Raw genomic sequence first — 22,641 nt, forward strand, 5'->3', positions numbered from 1 at the left:
TGTAATTTCCGCATAAATTAGAATGGGAAACCAATTAGATAAACCTTTTTTCTAGAATCAGAGTATCATTAGCAATGAATCTTAGCTAAATGGTTATATTTGTTCACTCTACTTCCAAGACCCAAGAGTCTAAAAATCTTACTGATGCTGTTGCCAAAGGAACATCCACAAAATCTAAGAACAACTCATTCATTGACTTCCCCAACTCTTTCTGTATAGTTTGACAAACCTGTGTAAATGAAATTGTCAGTTAGCAAATGACGTCGCGGATGATAATTGTATATTGATATTATAACTTTCAAAATCTATAAAGACAAACCTCTTCCAAAGGACGAGGAGGAAGAGAGTCCTGTAATTGCTTGAGAAGGCATATGTATGCCTCAGGAAGTACATCTGCCTGTGCAGACAGATACTGCCCAAGTTTCACCCACAAACCTTCCAACTCCACTATCAAACTGAGAACACGTTTAGCATTTCGCTTATGAGCATTTTCCCATAAAGCATCTGTTTTAGTTTTGTTAGTCCATTTCTCTCTTTGCTGCAGAGCCTTCAATTATTTATAAGAAAAATAAGTTAAAAGGGTATTGTATATAAATAGGCAGCCTATAAGTGAAAGGAAATGAATGAAATTTACCTTGTAATCTACCACTACAAAAAATATGGGCACTGCACACTATAAATTATTTGTGCCCTTTGAGGTCAAAGGGCACCAACATATGCGTCGACCAATGGCAACCGTGCAGCAACTAAGTTTGTATCTGTGCCCTCTATGGGCGTCACTATTACTAAAAGGGCACAATACACTGTTTGGTGCTCAAAGACACAGGCACAAATAAAGGCTTTTTTGTGTCTATGTTCTGACAAACTTGTCAGATGACCTTCTCCATCCATGTTTGCACTATTTTTGTTATTGTGCCCAGTAGGTTCCATTTAAAAAAAAAATAGAAATGCAAAATTTTGAAATAAAACCAAAAATTTAAAATTTTCATAAAATCAAAGATGACAAGCAATCCAATAGTAGAAATGGAATGTCTATAATGAAACTACAGAAATATTCCTCATAAAGAACATGTTTACAAGTGTTAAAGATAAAAGACCAACAAAATAATGAGATTTTCCTATCAATGTATCCATGCATTCCTACATAATTGCCACCCGTAACTGATTTTACCCTTTTTCCCAGCTCAGTGGATTATGCAATCACCTTCCTGAAATCCAAACCAAAGGAAAAATGAAAAAGGGAAAGGATCACATATTTTCAGTGATGTTTAACTACCCAAACATCCAATCAACATTGAGAATTCATAGTATCCTGAAAATCGATTTAAAATAACCAAATGTGATCAGAGCTCGTAACACCAGCATGCTTATGTTTTCAAGTGCATTCTAAGTGCTGCTTGAAATATTATATGATTAACATATTGGAATCTGGTAGCCTGTTGTTACCAATGCGTAGAAAGGGTAGCTCACCTTAAGTTCGACTCCAGACTCTAGACGTGAGCGCGCACCCACAATGGAGTGTTGAACGCTACATTCTCGCAAGAAGCAACCATGAGAAATAATTGCATCCATAATCTACAAAATTCATTTGGCCATGAGATCAAATATGTTCTCAATAATTACAAATCAAGTGATATAATATTTTTAGAGCCAGAATTTGATCCCAAGTGCAAACCAATCCATAACTATAATGCCAGTGAAGAAAAGACCAACCTCTGCCTTCTCGATGACTGGAGACTTCTTGAATGGCAGTAAAATATGTGGGAACAAATACATATAGACCACAATTGATCAATTCACTCATCTGCGTTTAGAAAATAGATAACCCTTACATAATGTGGCATGTAACAAAGTACATAAAACAAAGAATTGAGATCATGAAGCGCCAACTAAATGAACAATTTTGGGACAGTAATTGCATCGTGTACATACAAAAGTCACTGGATTCTCAGTATAATGCAATAGTTCTTTGGTGGCAGGATCAACAACCAACTACCAAAACTGGTTCAAAGATTCAGCAAAAACTTACAGATGAACCCAAAAACGAAGTATGGCATGACGAAAAAACAAGAGGAAAGAACATCAGGAATATGGGGGAGAGTTGCAACATTATTCAATAGTTCAAGCAGTCTGTCAACAAACTAACCCTTTATTACTAACATTGTACCCATCACCTTATATCCTTTATGAGCAACCGCAATGACGAACAAGAAGAAGCAATAAAAGGAATTAACTTTTCAAAATCTTATCTATAATTCCAAGCAATAATCACAAACAATTTTCATTAAATTCCAGAAATGAATTGTATAGTGTACGACTAACAACTACTAATTGATCTTTTGACATGTCCCAACAGGCCACACCGCAATCAAAATTTAGGTCCAGTGACATCAATGGCACTCTAGATTAGAATTTCATTAACCTTCAATGTTTATCGTGTTTGAACTCCAATCCAAATCAGTCGTGACTATGTGTTCGATATATGCAAATGGATTTGAGTGTTTAAAAAGGATTAAAGGCAACTGCAGAAGAAGATGGGATGGTGCTTAGATAACTACACATGCTTAGAAACAGAGAGCTATTCTTCCTACTATCCAATCAACAAAATTTGAAACATCAATTTGTTGCTTTCCTAATTTTATTATGCCAATGCAAAATGCAAAATGCAATGCTAATTAATATGCAGTATGCTGTGTTTAAGGTTCAACAGTTCTTACCAAAGAAACATGCAAAACTCGCCAGGGCCTAGCTCGTCTCATAATCATAGCAAAGATTAAGAAATAATTAGATGAAAGTAAAACCCATAACCTCATGTATTCCACACACAAAAGTAATAGAAGAAAAAAGCACAGCAGACATGCAGCAAAGCTATAAACAATCAACGTAAACAAAATTAAGAACCAAACAGATGAGTGAATCGTTTCTGCACCTCAGAATCGCTTCAACTTCGTAAAATTTGGAGTCTGGGACATAACCCACGAGCAACCAACAATATGGAGTCAGAAGCCATGCCAAGATTTAAAATTTAAAATCCGAGACACCCAAATCATAATTTGAATGGAACATGCAATAACATTGAAAACCTATAAACCATTTTTCCAGAAAATGGGAAGAAGACAAACCATTTTTCCGAATTCGAAGGTTTCCACAACGGCGATAAAATATTGATGACGACCACGACTCCTCACCCCCTCTTCGACTCGCACCTGCCCTTCCCTCACCAACACCTCCTAACCTGACGCACCTCCCTCCCATGATCCCTCCCTATCGGACTCCGATCCCAACGCGATTTCCGATTCAGGCATTACATCCACCGATCATCCCAAACCCGACCCACCCCCTCCCTTGATCTCTCCCTACCAGACCCCGATCTTCCCAAACCTTCCTCCATCACGTGCATGGGGTTTCTGCTAGGGGATTCTGGCGATTATGGGGCTCAAGAGCCTCCACGATTTGTCTGGAGAAGGTAGAGAGAGAAAGAGGGGTTGGAGAGAGAGAGAGAGACAAAGGTGAGAGAGAATCTGAGGGGAAGCAGGGCGAAAGGGGAAACTAAAGGGAAAGAGATAGAAGGGACCCGAGATAGAATTAGGGTAGAATTTTAATTATTATTATAAGAGTTAGTGGGCACAATTGTGTAATGCGGTGGTGGAAACCTAAGTTTTTGAATTTAGTAGTGGGAAACCCAAACTTGCACCATAAAAGAGAGGGAGAAGTCCAATTTGGAGAAAGGGGAAACTTATTATAAATTCAATTTTATAAGCTTGTCACTTCCGATCTCGACATACGTCCCGGATTGACGCGTGACGTCATCAAGTATCCGTACGTCTATCATACCCCGTCTTCGGGATATGGCAAAACATAACTCGAGCATTGATTCCCATAGTATTTTTTTTTTCTTCCTAATTTCTGATTGGTTGCTCAACCTCCAACACCCCCCCCCCCCAAAAAAATTCTGATTGGTCCTCCACCATTTAACTTATTGGTTCCTTCCCTTTGGCCTGAATGGCCTCTTTCCCACAAGGTGGGAGTTTATATTCATTTAAATATATAGTTTAGTTAAATGACTTCAAATGTTTGTAACTATGCCGTTATAATCCAGATTCGCAAACGGTTTTCATCTGTGTGTTCGCTGTCTCGAGATCTATTTAAAAACATCAATTGTGAACTTGAAAGGTCAACGAATTTTAAAGATTGATTACGAAAATTCAAATCCGATAGTTATTCGATTTAATTCCAAAAATCAATGGAATTAAAATTAACTAATGAAAATAATGTAAACGTGAAATACGAATTTAAATAACGAGATATGTAATTAATAGTGAAATTCCGAGGATGGGAATTCACAAGGCCATTATTAGTTATAGTCCAATTTTGTTTTAATTTTGAAGCTCTATCAAAGGTTAATTGTGTTTAGCATGATAAAAGGCTTGCGTTGTTCTTTTATTATTTTTTTCTTTTTTTCTTTTCGTTTTTCTTTTGTTTTTTCTTTTCTTTTGTTTTATCTTTTTTGTATGAACCGGGAAACATAATTATAAACCAAAAAATATATAATGTTGGGAGTATCTATATCATGGGCCAATTAGAAAGAAAATATTATTATATTGTAATACTACATAAGTTGATAAAAGGACCCAAGAGGAGTCCAGCATAGCATAAGATAATTATATTTTCACAGTACACCAGTGAAATATAACATAATACAAAATATATTAATTGTCCTCGTCATCACTGCTTAAAATCTCAACGGTAACATTCTGCATATTTCGTGAGCTCAACTGTGGGAGAGACAGACCTCTAGGACGAATTTGTGCTTGATAAGTGCGTGGTTCTTCAATAATAACGACAAAACTGGTAGACTGTTCAGTTGTTGTTTCAGCAGAAACCAAATTGACAGGATATTGTTCTGTCCTACCTGGGTTTGCCCATGCTGGCAATACACGTCCTTGAGGTGCGCGTACGCATCCGTTATTGAAGGGTAATGCGTAGCCAAGGCGACCATCATCAAAAGTAGTAAGAATGTACTGATTATCAAAAGAACGAGGTATGCGCCCGGCATTAACAGGTTGTCGTGGACGTTGAACTAGAGGATTCGTTGTGGAATTTGCTGTTGTAATGTTGGAAGCAATATACGAATGTGATGCTGGAGATTCAGTTCCAATTCTAACTCCACGACGTCGCCTGTCCGCCATTCTCAATGATGTAGAACTTGATCAAATTCAAAAGAAACACAAGTGTATGAAGCAACCTTCTTAATTTCCATATACAAATTAGTAAGGGAGTGTGTGGACATTTTATAGTAGAATAAAGGCACAAATCCATAATTGTGCCAACATATTCTTTTGCTATAGAGTATTTATTATTTATTAATATTTACTTGACACAATTTCTAACATTTGTGTCAGAAAAGAGGAATTTATAATTATTAAAATATATTCTCTATTTGAAGACCCAATGAGAAGTAGAGTGATTTATTATTTATTAATATTTAGTGGACACAATTTCTATCATTAGTGTCATAAAAAGGAATCTACAATTATTAACTCATTTGTCTATCTGAAGACCAACTAACTTTTGCACAGAGACCAACCCTAAGGGCACAATTGTTGGTTATGTGTCACTGCAGGTAGGACTTTAAAACCAAAAACCATATCACCAAGTATAAAAAACAAACCTGCAAGAAGATAACAATCTAAAAAGCAGTTCAAAAAGATACGAATCTAACAAACATTCATTGCACCTGGAAATGATCCTTTGTAAATCTAAAACATGCCACTTAGTACTACGGTGTAGTGATATTCTTCTTTACTTGTAAGTGAGAGATCTGAGGTTCAGCTTTCGGGTAAAACAAATTTGAACAACATTATTGCTAACTTATTTTGAGGCTAAAATATTGCACGGTAATAAACAGCTTCATACAATTATTTACCACAATTTTATAAATTTTAATTATTGGTGTGCTAGTGGAGGTAAAGACAAACGAGAGAGAACATATAGTGCCTCTGACAAATAATTTTTATAGACACAAAATATTTTTTGTGCCCATTTTCAGTAAAAAAGTTGTCATGTGACCCCACTCGACACGATTTCCGTGCCCATTAGTGGTTTGTGTCTACTTTTTTTAACATTGGGCACAATAGATGGTGCCCTCTATGGAATGGGAATTGTTTAAGCTTTTTGGTGGTCAAACTGACACAAAATTCTCAATTGTGCCCTTTATTTTGTACCCAAAGCTCATTTTTCTTGTAGTGTACGTATATCAAAAAAGCAACTGTGCACGCTTTCATGCGTCTTTTGTAGATGTTTCCCCATCCCATCATTGTAATTGGACTCGAGAGTAGTTTAAATTCACAAATATTTGCTTGGGAGAAGAGAAGGAAAGATAAGGGGAAATAAATGGTCAGATTGTAGACAAAAAGGATCCAAATAAACCGACACATGGTCGGTAAAATAGAACACAAAATGAAGTCAAGAATATGTCCACAACCTAAAACTAAAATCAGAGATGACTACCCTAGATTTAACTAAATAAGAAAGATTTGAACAGTTAATAGGAAAAGGCAAAGGGGGAAGAAAGCTCAAGAAAATGAAAAGTCTCAAATTTGAAACTCCAAGCAACTCGAGCAATCATTGTATAAATTCTTATGCAATAACCACTATGAGATGTTTCAAATGTGCAAGTCCTGTTTGACTATGTTATTATTGCTAATAAAACAACGAAATGGAAGTCCTTTTCAAGTGAAGTATATGGCTTCATATGAAAAATAAAAGAATATGCCAAATAAATATCCAAGCAAACTAGTTGCCAAAGAACATATCATAAAGAGGCGGGTATGTCAGCGGTCAAGATGATCATATACTGTTTTCCCCCAATAATCCGTTCTAGTGTTCTTATAGGATCAATGCATCGACTTCAAACTCATGAACATAAGCTCAAAGTTAGCACAACCACTCCTACTAAATAGTTCTTAACTCCCATTGCCCCTTGCGAGGCATTGTGATTTATCCCCATCAATATCCTCCATTGAAACTTGTACATGTACGCGCATACAATGGTAATTTTTGGATGCCACCCATACAAAGGTAATTTCTTTCACAATGATAATTCAACAGGATTTGAAATTTATTGATGCAGCTTCAAACAACTTCACCAAAACCAAACCTTTCAATTGTTCATACAAAGTTAACTTCTTTCACAATGGTAATTCAACAAAAAATGGAAATTCAGGGATGCAGCTTCAGGCACCTTTTACTAAATTCATCTGACTCCTACCAACCACAAATTCTCGTGAAAATTCTTTTCTCTGACTGAAATTCAAAACTTAATTCATAAAACCTCTCAAAATTTTCGAGCTATTAAATTACTTCGCGGCCAAAACATTCATCACTCAAAACTTAATCAGCAAATTAAACTACAACTAATTGGCAAATTACAATCAATAATTCGATGAAAAAAAAACGAAATTAAATCAGAGGAATGTAATCCACCTCAACTCCCAGAGAGCTCCGGATGCGAAAGCAGAGGAGAGAAGAAAAGCTGAGAGCAATTTGGAACTGAAAATTGTTGAGGAGAAGAAGAGACTGATAGGTAATTTCGTTGAAACGACGACTGTCGTTTTTGTGACGCGACATAAGAGTCTTCCGCCACTGCCTGTGACTGTCGATCGTGAGCTCGTCCAATCGGGAAAAAAAAAAAAAAAACGGCGGGAAATTGAAACGTGGGATTACGCGTCGCGAGGTAGTTGGTGGGATTAGTGCAGTGCGTGGGTGAGGTTAGCGCGGTTGAAATCTAATTAATTTAACGATAAGTCTCGTGGAATAAAGGAATGTAGTGGCCGTTGGATCGAGTGCGGAGGAGAATCGTGTCCGTTGGAATATCTTGAAATGCGTGGCGCGTAGCTAACCGCCTCTTTGTATTTTGTAATCTTGAAACTGGAATGGCGGTCCAATAGAAAAGTTATAGCCGCCTGGGCCTAGGCCGGTGTTGAATTTTTTTAACCTTTTCGGTTCAATGCAGGTGTTGAATTTTCAATTGGTCTTCAGCCAAAAAAAAAGGCACCTTCTCAAACAATTTTTTAGTGTATTCAAGATACAAGCTGACATGCTATACATCAATTCAGGCATGTCATCATCTTTTTTTTTGAAAGAAATTTTAACGAAAAACTCACGTTACTGTTCATTTTAACGAAAAACTATAAATCTTGGTACTATTCACTTTATCATTTATTTTGTCATTATCATTAAAACTTAAAATTTTTAAACCATTTTCATTAGTTTTATTTTTTTTGAATTCCACTCGTTAAATAAAATAGTCGACCTTTAACTTTATCAAGAGGTGACCTAAAAGGCTTATCTTTGAGAAAATGATCCTGGTCGGATTCTTTTTCTATGAATTTTAAGAATTTTGTGATCATGATCGTTCATTGTACATCATGTGGTCAAAAATTATTTTAAAATTTAAAATTAAATATAAATAATACCTAACATAAACTAACTGCATTTTATACTATGAACAATCCAATCATGAAATTCCTAGGATTCTAGAAAAAGAATCCGATGAGGATCCTTTTCCTTGTCGCCGGATCATTTTCCTTATCTTTCTAATCTGATGTAAAGGTCGCTAATATCTGTTTGGAAAATTTGGTTCGCTTTATTAATCATTGGTACTGTTTATTTGTTAGTATTTGTCAAATGGTCAAAAATTTGTATAATATATAATATAATATAGACTCATCACTAACAATGAGATTTTTTATGATATTCTATTGTTATTTCAAGCATGCCATCAACAGAGAATTCCTTTTGAATTCCATTAGTTGAATATCACTGTTCTAAAAATTCATGCCTAGCACCGCTTAGGTCCCACTTAGGCGGTTGGCTATCGTCCGAATTAATGTCTAGGCTTTTGAAAATTAAGAAATGACTCCTAGACTTGGTGAGGCGCTTGTCTAGACCGCCTAGGCACCTGCCTAGCCCATCCAGACCCGCTTAGTCACCCGCTTATGTCACAACTTACTTAGAAAATAAATAACTTTCCTTTTGCATTTTATTTTTTTCAATAAATTGTAAGAGACGTATTGCATACTTAAATAAACATGCATTATATCCTTATTTCCAATATTTTTATTATATTTCAATACTTCATAATATGTATGTCATTCTATTTTGTAGTTTATGATGAAAGTATATATATTTTAAATATAAGCATAATCTTATTCACATAAAATATAATAAACTTACTCAAATTTATCTAAGCGCTAGGCCGCCCATTAAAACCTTGTTGAATATAAAAGTCATCCTCTAATTTAGCTAAAGAGTTACCAGCACGACCTTTTCATTAATATGGCCCAATGGTAAAAAAAATTGTATGTACGAATCAACTAGTTTAATGAAGTCTTGCAACAAAAATGCTATATTCTACGGACCATATTCTACTTCGACTTTTTGAGGCAGGAAACACTTTAATTATGCCTTTTCAGAAATCGACGGTGATAGTTTTATAATATTCTTTTTGCTATTTTGAGCATGACACCAACAAAGGATTTCTTTGTTTTTCTTCTTCAATGTCACGTTTATTTCAAATTTCAGAAAAATGAAAGACTTCATATATGTTGTCTTTTCATTGAAGAATTTATATCATCTATTAGCCTTTATATCAAGAGGTGTGCTATCCACACATTATTTTTTACTTCTCACACGTCCCTTGTTAATTTAGATCCGTTGATCTTCTTCAATTCATTCGATCCGACAGTCGAAAACTAAAAAGGTGTGGAAGAAATAAAAAGGAGTGTGTAGATATCACACTCCTATATTAAAGGTAATTTAGGTTAATATAAAAAAAAAACTTTTTTTTAATATTTATGACCCTATATTGCTTAGTTCTAGGTATTTCTCTTCACTTGTAAGAAATGTATATTAAGTTCGATTATTTGAAGATTTGATAATATTTTTAAAACCAATCTTTAATGATAACAACAGGTGATGCCAAAAAAGAGATTAGACACACCGTTTGAATGGAAGTTATCACGATGACTGCAGCAACCACAAGAATAAAAAGTAGAGCATGGAGAATGAAAGAGTATTGTTTCAACATTGCCTTCCACTTCTGCGTTATCCATTGATGTCTTTACTAAGATCAGTAAAGAGATTTCATCGGAACAGTTACTTCCTCGGAACAGTTACTTCGTCCCTGTCAAGCTTTGAGTTTCAACAATTACATTTTTGAACAAGCAATTCCATATCCTTGCGAGTGATGCTTAAAGCAACATTTAAATGGAAATGTTCACATGGTGTGGCAAAAAAACAACAAACATGATACAATTACTCTTCTTTTTCTTCACATACAAAGACATAAGCATAGGTCCATGAACATTAAATTAGTACGACATAAGTGGCTATGTACGCATTACTTTAGGAAAGTGATTTCTGCACGATTTGGTTGCATCTAAGGCTAGAAAATATAGAAGTACAGAGGACAAAAACGACTGCAAAAATCACTTCCCTTTATTTATGACACACATTTTCAATGAAAGCCATTACAAGTAGACACTGCTTCCCTATTAAATATAAAATCACACTCTTCAATACTTTATTTTGTTGGATCATCTTATTACACTCACTTGAAGGAAACCTGAGATTGAAATGAAAACTCTGTACTCTCTCAAAGACGAGGCTAGACTTCTAAGGATACGGCGAGGGAGAGACTTGCGGTTGTTGATGCTTAAAGGACAGATTTAATAGAGCACGCTGTCTGTATGAGAGTGAGTATGAGGATAATAGCAGCACTAACAGCTGAAATGGTGGACCATACGTCATCTTTAGATTTTTATATGAACAATTGCTCATATTACTCTTAGTTAAATGAAATTGTGCTTGCAAAGTCATATATATTAGAAGAAAGGAACAGAGAGTACCTGAATAACCTCTGGAATCAAGACATCCACTCGATCGACACGTGTGTTATCATCACATTTGGTATCGCAGCCAAGATTTTTAGCCACTGTTCTGGTGTTCTCTACAGAAACAGAGAGTGCATAAACAAAATCAATAAAGTAGACACAATGAACAAACCTGTAATACAAATAGTCATCAAGGTTGCCAAACTGAAAAGGTATAAGATTTCAGCAGTAAGACAAAATTTAGAAGTAAGGATGACAGTTAATTATACCAGCTTCATGATTGAAGTCAAGTTCTTTGGGAGATTCTTTGCACCATTCATCCATCATAGGATTAAAATTGTACTGAGGCTCCGCCCATGCTATCCAGTCAACAATTGACTTTGCATTCTTCAAGTCCTGCAAAACAAAAGTATGTCCGAGAAGAATTTAGTGACCCCTTTTTAATTTATATAACCAGAATCTCAAAAGCCAAGCAAGACAAACCTCCAATATGATTGTTTTTCATGCAACCGAGATGATGAACAAATGATTTATCACCTTGTTGAAGACTTGCAAGATTCCTCTTAAGCTGGAACACTCGAGCAGCATTGTTTTGATTTCCATACATGTCCTTGACTGCCTTCCAAAGAGCACTAGAGGATTCTGAAAAACTGAAAATTTCAGACAGCTTAGGATCCATGGAGTTGAGGAGCCACGACATGACCAGCTGGTCTTTGCACAGCCATGCTTCATACTCCGGCGATGCGACGTCAGGTGCTTCAATACTTCCATTGACGAATCCAAGTTTGGATCTTCCTCCAAGGGCAAGAGATATTGATCTGGACCATGGAAGATAGTTAAACTCATTTAACAACACAGAACACAAACGTTGGTTTGGGTTGACTTCAGCTTCTGGAAAACTAGGGCGAGGAGCTGTGAAGCTTTCAGCTTCTGAGTCAAAAAGATTATCTTCTGCCATTATCGAAACGAATGTGCAGAAGAAGAGAAGGGACAACAATGGAGTCAGGCCGGTTAAGGTTCCGGCTCTGATACCATGTGGAAAATATGGAAGAGAATGCTTTTTCTCATTATATTTCTCTACAAGATTACAAGGATATATATACATGATACAAGTGTGTAGGTAGGACAAGGTAGCCGTCCTAGTGTGTAGGTAGGACAAGGTAGGACGGCTGTAGGGGACAAGGTAGCCGTCCTAGTGTGTAGGTAGGACAAGGTAGGACGGCTGTAGGACGGCTTGACGGCTGTAGGACGGCTAGTTCTTCCAATACTTAGGAACTCTATAGATACACCGCGAAGAAGATGGAATTGAAAACTCGTGAAAAGATTACAATATCACCAGGGAATGCATCAACTAATAAAGGAATTCTTACTTTAGCATAGATGAAATTAATCAATAAACATAGCAGAGAAGCACAGTGGTAGGAGGACATTATGCATGAACTTACAGGATTAAAGCGTTTAGCCTCCTTCTGGTTAGGTTGCATCTTTTCGTGTATAACCTTCATGCTTTTTGCTCTTTGATGCGCCAAAGATTTCATTGTTTCCTAAGGAAGATCATAAGCTAATAATAAACTGAACAGGATTTTTTATATTGATACTAAACATATAGGATAGGAAGACAAACTGAATAGAATAGGACTTCTGTCGTCGGAAAAATAGAACCAATCTAACCAGTCCAAAGTGGATAAACATACACATTAATGCATATTTACATGAGACTCTTTGGCAGGTGTTGTACTTCGGAATAATACACTTGTTATTTCCATTGCCTGCTCTGGAATATCAAGGCGCAACTTAAGTCCCATTTCTGCAAAAGCAGACAATAGAGCAACATGGTCCCCCTGTGACAAAGCATTGCAATGTAATAATCAAAGAAGTACTGTCAATTAATTTAAGTGAATGCAGATTGTTCCCTGTTTACAATTACAGTACACTTCATTTAGTCTGACAAACAATATTACCGTCATCACTTAAAAAACCATTGCTATTACTCATTACAGTGCTCTTATTTGCTTGACAAAGATGATCCTCGACATCTAAACGGAAAGGTAAGAAAGTAAAATTTTACATAGCACTACTAGTCGTTGCATTCCATGGAGAGCAATTCATGAGGGCTCCGAAACCTTAGGATACTCCAAGGTCAATCTTTTCAATCATTGAGCCTACTCACCTAAAATTCTTAACATCAAGTAACCAAATGATATCAAAACTAATAACAGTTTGTTTTTCGAGAAAAAAAATTGATAACAGTTTGTACATACCTCGGTAGATGCCAAGAACATCTTTGCAAGTGCTTTTTTAAAAGAGCTTGATAATTTATTTGTAAGCCCAAAATCAAGCAAAATAGGACGATATGGAGGTTCCTTGCTCACAAGAAAGTTTCCTGCCAAAAAGACTCAAGGATTAGTAAACCATGTAATACCTCACAAAACTTGTTGAGTCGTGAATTCACTTGTTCTAAACAAAAAATAGGTGAAAAATAATAAAAACGGATGGGGTGGGAAGAGTGATACCAGGATGAGGGTCTCCATTAAAAAAACCATCAACATATATTTGATGGGCATATGCACGTGTGATTTCTTCAACAACCTTTTGTTTGTCAACACGAAATTCTTCCAGCGCTTCTATGTCATTTATACGAATACCATCCATAAACTCTGAAATGAGGACTTTCTCTGTTGACTAAACAAAAGCAGCAGGATGGTAAATGAGAAATGTGTACAAAACAGGAAAGACAGCATCTATAGTTAAAGAAATGAATTAGATCAACCACCAGTAAAGATCGGGAATAAAGGAGTCCCTATATACCTCCTTTTTCAGTTTTTACTCACTAAAACCACTTTTTTTTCTGTTAATATCACTAAACCCCACTATATTCCACCATACGTCATCTTTAGATTTTTATATGAACAATTGCTCATATTACTCTTAGTTAAATGAAATTGTGCTTGCAAAGTCATATATATTAGAAGAAAGGAACAGATAGTACCTGAATAACGTCTGGAATCAAGACATCCACTAGATCGGCACGTGTGTTATCATCACATTTGGTATCGCAGCCAAGATTTTTAGCCACTGTTCTGGTGTTCTCTACAGAAACAGAGAGTACATAAACAAATCAATAAAGTAGACAAAATGAACAAACCTGTAATACAAATAGTCATCAAGGTTGCCAAACTAAAAAGGTATAAGATTTCAGCAGTAAAACAAAATTTAGAAGTAAGGATGACAGTTAATTATACCAGCTTCATGATTGAAGTCAAGTTCTCTGGGAGATTAAAATTGTACTGAGGCTCTGCCCATGCTATCCAGTCAACAATTGACTTTGCATTCTTCAAGTCCTGCAAAACAAAAGTATGTCCGAGAAGAATTTAGCGAACCCTTTTTAATTTATAAAACCCGAATCTCAAAAGCCAAGCAAGACAAACCTCCAATATAATTGTCTTGATGCCCTCATGTTGAACTTTAACAACTACTTCCCGCCCGTTGAGCAGGGTGGCACGGTGGACTTGTGCTATCTGCATAAATTAGAATGGGAAACCAATTAGATAAACCTTTTTTTTTCTAGAATCAGAGTATCATTAGCAATGAATCTTAGCTAAATGGTTATATTTGTTCACTCTACTTCCAAGACCCAAGAGTCAAAAAATCTTACTGAGGCTGTTGCCAAAGGAACATCCACAAAATCTAAGAACAACTCATTCATTGACTTCCCCAACTCTTTCTGTATAGTTTGACAAACCTGTGTAAATGAAATTGTCAGTTGGCAAATGACGTCGCAGATGATAATTGTATATTGATATTATAACTTTCAAAATCTATAAAGACAAACCTCTTCCAAAGGACGAGGAGGAAGAGAGTCCTGTAATTGCTTGAGAAGGCATATGTATGGCTCAGGAAGTACATCTGCCCGTGTAGACAGATACTGCCCAAGTTTCACCCACAAACCTTCCAACTCCACTATCAAACTGAGAACACGTTTAGCATTTCGCTTATGAGCATTTTCCCATAAAGCATCTGTTTTAGTTTTGTTAGTCCATTTCTCTCTTTGCTGCAGAGCCTTCAATTATTTGTAAGAAAAATAAGTTAAAAGGGTATTGTATATAAATAGGCAGACTATAAGTGAAAGGAAATGAATGAAATTTACCTTATAATCTAGGTATATCAGAAAAGCAACTGTGCACACTTTCATGCGTCTTTTGTAGATGTTTCCCCATCCCATCGTTGTAATTGGACTCAAGAGTAGTTTAAATTCACAAATATTTGCCTGGGGGAAGAGAAGGAAATATAAGGGGAAATAAATGGTCAGATTGTAGGCAAAAAGGATCCAAAGAAACCGACACATGGTCAGTAAAATAGAACACAAAATGAAGTCAAGAATATGTCCACAACCTAAAACTAAAATCAGAGATGACTACCCTAGATTTAACTAAACAAGGAAGATTTGAACAGTTAATAGGAAAAGGTAAAGGGGGAAGAAAGCTCAAGAAAATGAAAAGTCTCAAATTTGAAACTAAGTGAGCTGAAACTCCAAGCAACTCAAGCAATCATTGTATAAATTCTTATGCAATAACCACTATGAGATGTTTCAAATGTGCAAGTCCTGTTTGACTATGTTATTATTGCTAATAAAACAACGAAATGGAAGTCCTTTTCAAGTGAAGTATATGGCTTCATATGAAAAATAAAAGAATATGCCAAATAAATATCCGAGCAAACTAGTTGCGAAAGAACATATCATAAAGAGGCGGGTATGTCAGCGATCAAGATGATCATATACTGTTTTCCCCCAATAATCCGTTCTAGTGTTCTTATAGGATCAATGCATCGACTTCAAACTCATGAACATAAGCTCAAAGTTAGCACAACCACTCCTACTAAATAGTTCTTAACTCCCATTGCCGCTTGCGAGGCATTGTGATTTATCCCCATCAATATCCTCCCTTGAAACTTGTACATGTACGCGCATACAATGGTAATTTTTGGATGCCACTCATACAAAGGTAATTTCTTTCACAATGATAATTCAATAAGATTTGAAATTTATTGATGCAGCCCCAAACAACTTCACCAAAACCAAACCTTTCAATTGTTCATACAAAGTTAACTTCTTTCACAATGGTAATTCAACAAAAACTGGAAATTCAGGGATGCAGCTTCAGACACCTTTTACTAAATTCATCTGACTCCTGCCAACCACAAATTCTCGTGAAAATTCATTTCTCTGACTGAAATTCAAAACTTAATTCATAAAACCTCTCAAAATTTTCGAGCTATTAAATTACTTCGCGGCCAAAAAATTCATCACTCAAAACTTAATCAGCAAATTAAACTACAACTAATTGGCAAATTACAATCAATAATTCGAAGAAAAAAAAAACGAAATTAAATCAGAGGAATGTAATCCACCTCAAGTCCCAGAGAGCTCCGGATGCGAAAGCAGAGGAGAGAAGAAAAGCTGAGAGCAATTTGGAACTGAAAATTGTTGAGGAGAAGAAGAGACTGATAGGTAATTTCGTTGAAACGACGACTGTCGTTTTTGTGACGCGACATAAGAGTCTTCCGCCACTGCCTGTGACTGTCGATCGTGAGCTCGTCCAATCGGGAAAAAAAAAAAAAAAAACCGCGGGAAATTGAAACGTGGGATTACGCGTCGCGAGGTAGTTGGTGGGATTAGTGCAGTGCGTGGGTGAGGTTAGCGCGGTTGAAATCTAATTAATTTAACGATAAGTCTCGCGGAATAAAGGAATGTAGTGGCCGTTGGATCGAGTGCGGAGGAGAATCGTGGCCGTTGGAATTTCTTGAAATGCGTGGCGCGTAGCTAACCGCCTCTTTGTATTTTGTAATCTTGAAACTGGAATGGCGGTCCAATAGAAAAGTTATAGCCGCCTGGGCCTAGGCCGGTGTTGAATTTTTTTAACCTTTTCGGTTCAATGCAGGTGTTGAATTTTCAATTGGTCTTCAGCCAAAAAAAAAGGCACCTTCTCAAACAATTTTTTAGTGTATTCAAGATACAAGCTGACATGCTATACATCAATTCAGGCATGTCATCATCTTTTTTTGAAAGAAATTTTAACGAAAAATTCACGGTACTGTTCATTTTAACGAAAAACTATAAATCTTGGTACTATTCATTTTATCATTTATTTTGTCATTATCATTAAAACTTAAAATTTTTAAATCATTTTCATTAGTTTTATTTTTTTTGAATTCCACTCGTTAAATAAAATAGTCGACCTTTAACTTTATCAAGAGGTGACCTAAAAGGCTTATCTTTGGGAAAATGATCATCGTCGAATTCTTTTTCTATGAATTTTAAGAATTTTGTGATCATGATCGTTCATTGTACATCCTGTGGTCAAAAATTATTTTAAAATTTAAAATTAAATATAAATAATACCTAACATAAACTAATTGCATGTTATACTATGAACAATCCAATCATGAAATGCCTAGGATTCTAGAAAAAGAATCCGACGAGGATCCTTTTCCTTATCGCCGGATCATTTTCCTTATCTTTCTAATCTGATGTAAAGGTCGCTAATATCTGTTTGGAAAATTTGGTTCGCTTTATTAATCATTGGTACTGTTTATTTGTTAGTATTTGTCAAATGGTCAAAAATTTGTATAATATATAATATAATATAGACTCATCACTAACAATGAGATTTTTTATGATATTCTATTGTTATTTCAAGCATGCCATCAACAGAGAATTCCTTTTGAATTCCATTAGTTGAATATCACTGTTCTAAAAATTCATGCCTAGCACCGCTTAGGTCCCACTTAGGCGGTTGGCTATCGTCCGAATTAATGCCTAGGCTTTTGAAAATTAAGAAATGGCTCCTAGACTTGGTGAGGCGCTTGTCTAGACCGCCTAGGCACCTGCCTAGCCCATCCAGACCCGCTTAGGCACCCGCTTATGTCACAACTTACTTAGAAAATAGATAACTTTCCTTTTGCATTTTATTTTTTTCAATAAATTGTAAGAGACGTATTGCATACTTAAATAAACATGCATTATATCCTTATTTCCAATGTTTTTATTATATTTCAATACTTCATAATATGTATGTCATTCTATTTTGTAGTTTATGATGAAAGTATATATATTTTAAATATAAGCATAATCTTATTCGCATAAAATATAATAAACTTACTCAAATTTATCTAAGCGCTAGGCCTTAGCCCGCCGCCCATTAAAACCTTGTTGAATATAAAAGTCATCCTCTAATTTAGCTAAAGAGTTACCAGCACTACCTTTTCATTAATATGGCCCAATGGTAAAAAAAATTGTATGTACGAATCAACTAGTTTAATGAAGTTCTTGCAACAAAAATGCTATATTCTACGGACCATATTCTACTTCGACTTTTTGAGGCAGGAAACACTTTAATTATGCCTTTTCAGAAATCGACGGTGATAGTTTTTATAATATTCTTTTTGCTATTTTGAGCATGACACCAACAAAGGATTTCTTTGTTTTTCTTCTTCAATGTCACGTTTATTTCAAATTTGAGAAAAATGAAAGACTTCATATATGTTGTCTTTTCATTGAAGAATTTATATCATCTATTAGCCTTTATATCAAGAGGTGTGCTATCCACACATTATTTTTTACTTCTCACACGTTCCTTGTTAATTTAGATCCGTTGATCTTCTTCAATTCATTCGATCCGACAGTCGAAAACTAAAAAGGTGTGGAAGAAATAAAAAAGAGTGTGTAGATATCACACTCCTATATTAAAGGTAATTTAGGTTAATATAAAAAAAAACTTTTTTTTAATATTTATGACCCTATATTGCTTAGTTCTAGGTATTCCTCTTCACTTGTAAGAAAGGTATATTAAGTTCGATTATTTGAAGATTTGATAATATTTTTATAACCAATCTTTAATGATAACAACAGGTGATGCCAAAAAAGAGATTAGACACACCGTTTGAATGGAAGTTATCACGATGACTGCAGCAACCACAAAGAATAAAAAGTAGAGCATGGAGAATGAAAGAGTATTGTTTCAACATTGCCTTCCACTTCTGCGTTATGCATTGATGTCTTTACTAAGATCAGTAAAGAGATTTCATCGGAACAGTTACTTCCTCGGAACAGTTACTTCCTCCCTGTCAAGCTTTGAGTTTCAACAATTACATTTTTGAACAAGCAATTCCATATCCTTGCGAGTGATGCTTAAAGCAACATTTAAATGGAAATGTTCACATGGTGTGGCAAAAAAACAACAAACATGATACAATTACTCTTCTTTTTCTTCACATACAAAGACATAAGCATAGGTCCATGAACATTAAATTAGTACGACATAAGTGGCTATGTACGCATTACTTTAGGAAAGTGATTTCTGCACGATTTGGTTGCATCTAAGGCTAGAAAATATAGAAGTACAGAGGACAAAAACGACTGCAAAAATCACTTCCCTTTATTTATGACACACATTTTCAATGAAAGCCATTACAAGTAGACACTGCTTCCCTATTAAATATAAAATCACACTCTTCAATACTTTATTTTGTTGGATCATCTTATTACACTCACTTGAAGGAAACCTGAGATTGAAATGAAAACTCTGTACTCTCTCAAAGACGAGGCTAGACTTCTAAGGATACGGCGAGGGAGAGACTTGCGGTTGTTGATCCTTAAAGGACAGATTTAATAGAGCACGCTGTCTGTATGAGAGTGAGTATGAGGATAATAGCAGCACTAACAGCTGAAATGGTGGACTATACGTCATCTTTAGATTTTTATATGAACAATTGCTCATATTACTCTTAGTTAAATGAAATTGTGCTTGCAAAGTCATATATATTAGAAGAAAGGAACAGATAGTACCTGAATAACGTCTGGAATCAAGACATCCACTCGATCCACACGTGTGTTATCATCACATTTGGTATCGCAGCCAAGATTTTTAGCCACTGTTCTGGTGTTCTCTACAGAAACAGAGAGTACATAAACAAAATCAATAAAGTAGACAAAATGAACAGACCTGTAATACAAATAGTCATCAAGGTTGCCAAACTAAAAAGGTATAAGATTTCAGCAGTAAAACAAAATTTAGAAGTAAGGATGACAGTTAATTATACCAGCTTCATGATTGAAGTCAAGTTCTTTGGGAGATTCTTTGCACCATTCATCCATCATAGGATTAAAATTGTACTGAGGCTCTGCCCATGCTATCCAGTCAACAATTGACTTTGCATTCTTCAAGTCCTGCAAAACAAAAGAATGTCCGAGAATAATTTAGTGACCCCTTTTTAATTTATAAAACCCGAATCTCAAAAGCCAAGCAAGACAAACCTCCAATATAATTCTCTTGATGCCCTCATGTTGAACTTTAACAACTACTTCCCGCCCCTTGAGCAGGGTGGCACGGTGGACTTGTGCTATCTGCATAAATTAGAATGGGAAACCAATTAGATAAACCTTTTTTTCTAGAATCAGAGTATCATTAGCAATGAATCTTAGCTAAGTGGTTATATTTGTTCACTCTACTTCCAAGACCCAAGAGTCTAAAAATCTTACTGATGCTGTTGCCAAAGGAACATCCACAAAATCTAAGAACAACTCATTCATTGACTTCCCCAACTCTTTCTGTATAGTTTGACAAACCTGTGTAAATGAAATTGTCAGTTAGCAAATGACGTCGCAGATGATAATTGTATATTGATATTATAACTTTCAAAATCTATAAAGACAAACCTCTTCCAAAGGACGAGGAGGAAGAGAGTCCTGTAATTGCTTGAGAAGGCATATGTATGCCTCAGGAAGTACATCTGCCCGTGTAGACAGATACTGCCCAAATTTCACCCACAAACCTTCCAACTCCACTATCAAACTGAGAACACGTTTAGCATTTCGCTTATGAGCATTTTCCCATAAAGCATCTGTTTTAGTTTTGTTAGTCCATTTCTCTCTTTGCTGCAGCGCCTTCAATGATTTATAAGAAAAATATGTTAAAGGGGTATTTTATATAAAATAGGCAGCCTAAGAGTGAAAGGAAATGAATGAAATTTACCTTGTAATCTAGGTATATCAGAAAAGCAACTGTGCATACTTTCATGCGTCTTTTGTAGATGTTTCCCCATCCCATCGGTGTAAATGGACTCAAGAGTAGTTTAAATTCACAAATCTTTTCTTGGGGGAAGAGAAGGGAAAATAAATGGCCAGATTTAGACAAAATAGATCCAAATAAACCGACATATGGTCAGTCGGGAAATAGAACATAAAATGAAGTCAAGAATATGTCCACGTCCTAAAACTAAAATCAGAGATGACTACCCTAAATTTAACCAAATAAGGAAACAGTTAAGAGGAAAAGCTAAAGGGGAAGAAAGCTCAAGAAAATGAAAAATCTCAAATTTGAAACTCAGTGAGCTGAAACTCCAAGCAACTCAAACAATCATTGTATATATTCTTATGCAATAACCACTATGAGATGTTTCAAATGTGTAAGTCCTGTTTGACTTTGTTATTATTGCTAATAAAACAACGAAATGGAAGTCCTCTTTCAAGTGAAATATACGGCTTCATATGAAAAATAAAAGAATATGCCAAATAAATATCTGAGCGAACTAGTTGCCAAAGAACATATCATAAAGAGGCAGGTATGTCAGCGATCAAGATGATCATATATCGTTCTCCCCCAATAATCCGTTCTAGTGTTCTTATAGGATCAATGTACCGACTTCAAGCTCATGAACACAAGCTCAAAGTTAACACAACCCAATAAGCACAACCACTCCTACTAAATAGTTATTAACTCCCATTACCCCTTGCGAGGCATTGTGATTTATCCCCATCAATATTCTCATTGAAACTTGTACATGTACGCGCATACAATGGTAATTTTTGGATGCCACTCATACAAAGGTAATCTCTTTCACAACGATAATTCAACAAGATTTGAAATTTATTGATGCAGCTTCAAACAACTTCACCAAAACCAAACCTTTCTAGTGTTCATACAAAGTTAACTTCTTTCACAACGGTAATTCAACAAAAAAAATCAAAATTTAAGGATGCAGCTTCAAACAACTTTTACTAAATTCACCTGACTCCTACCAACCACAAATTCTCATGAAAATTCATTTCTCCGACTGAAATTCAAAACCAGATTCATAAAACCTCTCAAAATTGACAAAAAATTCATCACTCAAAACTTAATCAGCAAATTAAACTACAACTAATCAGAAAATTACAATCAATAATTCGAAGAAAAAAAAAACGATATGAACAAAATTAATCAGAGGAATGTAATCCACCTCAAGTCCCAGAGTGCACCGGAAGCGAAAGCACAGGAGAGAAGAAAAGCTGAGAGCAATTTGGAACTGAAAATTGTTGAGGAGTAGAAGAGTGTGATAGGTAATTTCGTCGAAACGACGACTTTCGTTTTCGTGACACGACTTAAGAGTCTTCCGCCACTGACTGTGACTGTTCGATCGCGAGCTCGTCCAATCGAAAAAAAAACCCGCGGGAAATTAAACGTGGGATTACGCGTTGCGAGGTAGTTGGTGGGATTAGTGCAGTGCGCGGGTGAGGTTAGCGTGGTTGAAATCTAATTAATTTAACGGTAAGTCGCGCGGAATAAAGGAATGTAGTGGCCGTTGGATCGAGTGCGGAGGAGAATCGTGGCCGTGGAATTTCTTGAAATGCGTGGCGGGTAGCTAACTGCCTCTTTGTGTTGTGTAATCTGGAAACTGGAATGGCGGTCCAATAGAAAAGTTATAGCTG

General features: G+C 35.7%; 1 protein-coding gene and 2 long non-coding RNA genes across 3 annotated transcripts; all 3 read right to left on the reverse strand.

The window, feature by feature from the left end:
* Positions 1 to 1,038: 1,038 nt before the first annotated feature.
* LOC148690952 (uncharacterized) lies at positions 1,039 to 1,793 on the reverse strand. Its single transcript, XR_015956213.1, has 3 exons — positions 1,714 to 1,793; positions 1,471 to 1,575; positions 1,039 to 1,208 (listed from the first exon to the last, which is right to left on the reverse strand). It is a non-coding gene; the product is annotated as an uncharacterized LOC148690952 (long non-coding RNA).
* An 8,533-nt stretch (positions 1,794 to 10,326) lies between these two features.
* Positions 10,327 to 11,392, reverse strand: LOC148690953 (uncharacterized). The gene is made up of 4 exons (XR_015956737.1): positions 11,379 to 11,392; positions 11,165 to 11,291; positions 10,911 to 11,011; positions 10,327 to 10,788 (listed from the first exon to the last, which is right to left on the reverse strand). It is a non-coding gene; the product is annotated as an uncharacterized LOC148690953 (long non-coding RNA).
* A 780-nt stretch (positions 11,393 to 12,172) lies between these two features.
* Positions 12,173 to 22,267, reverse strand: LOC148690954 (uncharacterized). The gene is made up of 11 exons (XM_088685056.1): positions 22,173 to 22,267; positions 20,927 to 21,040; positions 20,611 to 20,838; positions 20,434 to 20,520; positions 20,209 to 20,298; positions 19,995 to 20,121; positions 13,885 to 13,985; positions 13,409 to 13,577; positions 13,157 to 13,278; positions 12,608 to 12,736; positions 12,173 to 12,439 (listed from the first exon to the last, which is right to left on the reverse strand). The coding sequence occupies exons 2-11, from the start codon at positions 20,999 to 21,001 to the stop codon at positions 12,173 to 12,175; spliced, it is 1,395 nt and encodes a 464-aa protein (XP_088541182.1). The 5' UTR covers positions 21,002 to 21,040; positions 22,173 to 22,267.
* Between the last annotated feature and the right edge of the window lie 374 nt (positions 22,268 to 22,641).

This window comes from Pyrus communis, chromosome 15 (genome assembly GCF_041283825.1).
Source record: "Pyrus communis isolate YQ-2024b chromosome 15, ASM4128382v1, whole genome shotgun sequence".
NCBI lineage: Eukaryota > Viridiplantae > Streptophyta > Magnoliopsida > Rosales > Rosaceae > Pyrus > Pyrus communis.

Excerpts from the sequence above, each read along its gene's own strand:
- LOC148690954 (XM_088685056.1), bottom strand. The coding sequence starts at position 21,001 with ATGGGATGGGGAAACATCTACAAAAGACGCATGAAAGTATGCACAGTT. Across the intron at positions 13,279-13,408 it reads TAATGGAGACCCTCATCCTG|GAAACTTTCTTGTGAGCAAG; the intron begins GTATCACTCTTC and ends TCTTTTTGGCAG. Across the intron at positions 12,737-13,156 it reads TGTTCTTGGCATCTACCGAG|GGGGACCATGTTGCTCTATT; the intron begins GTATGTACAAAC and ends GCTTTGTCACAG.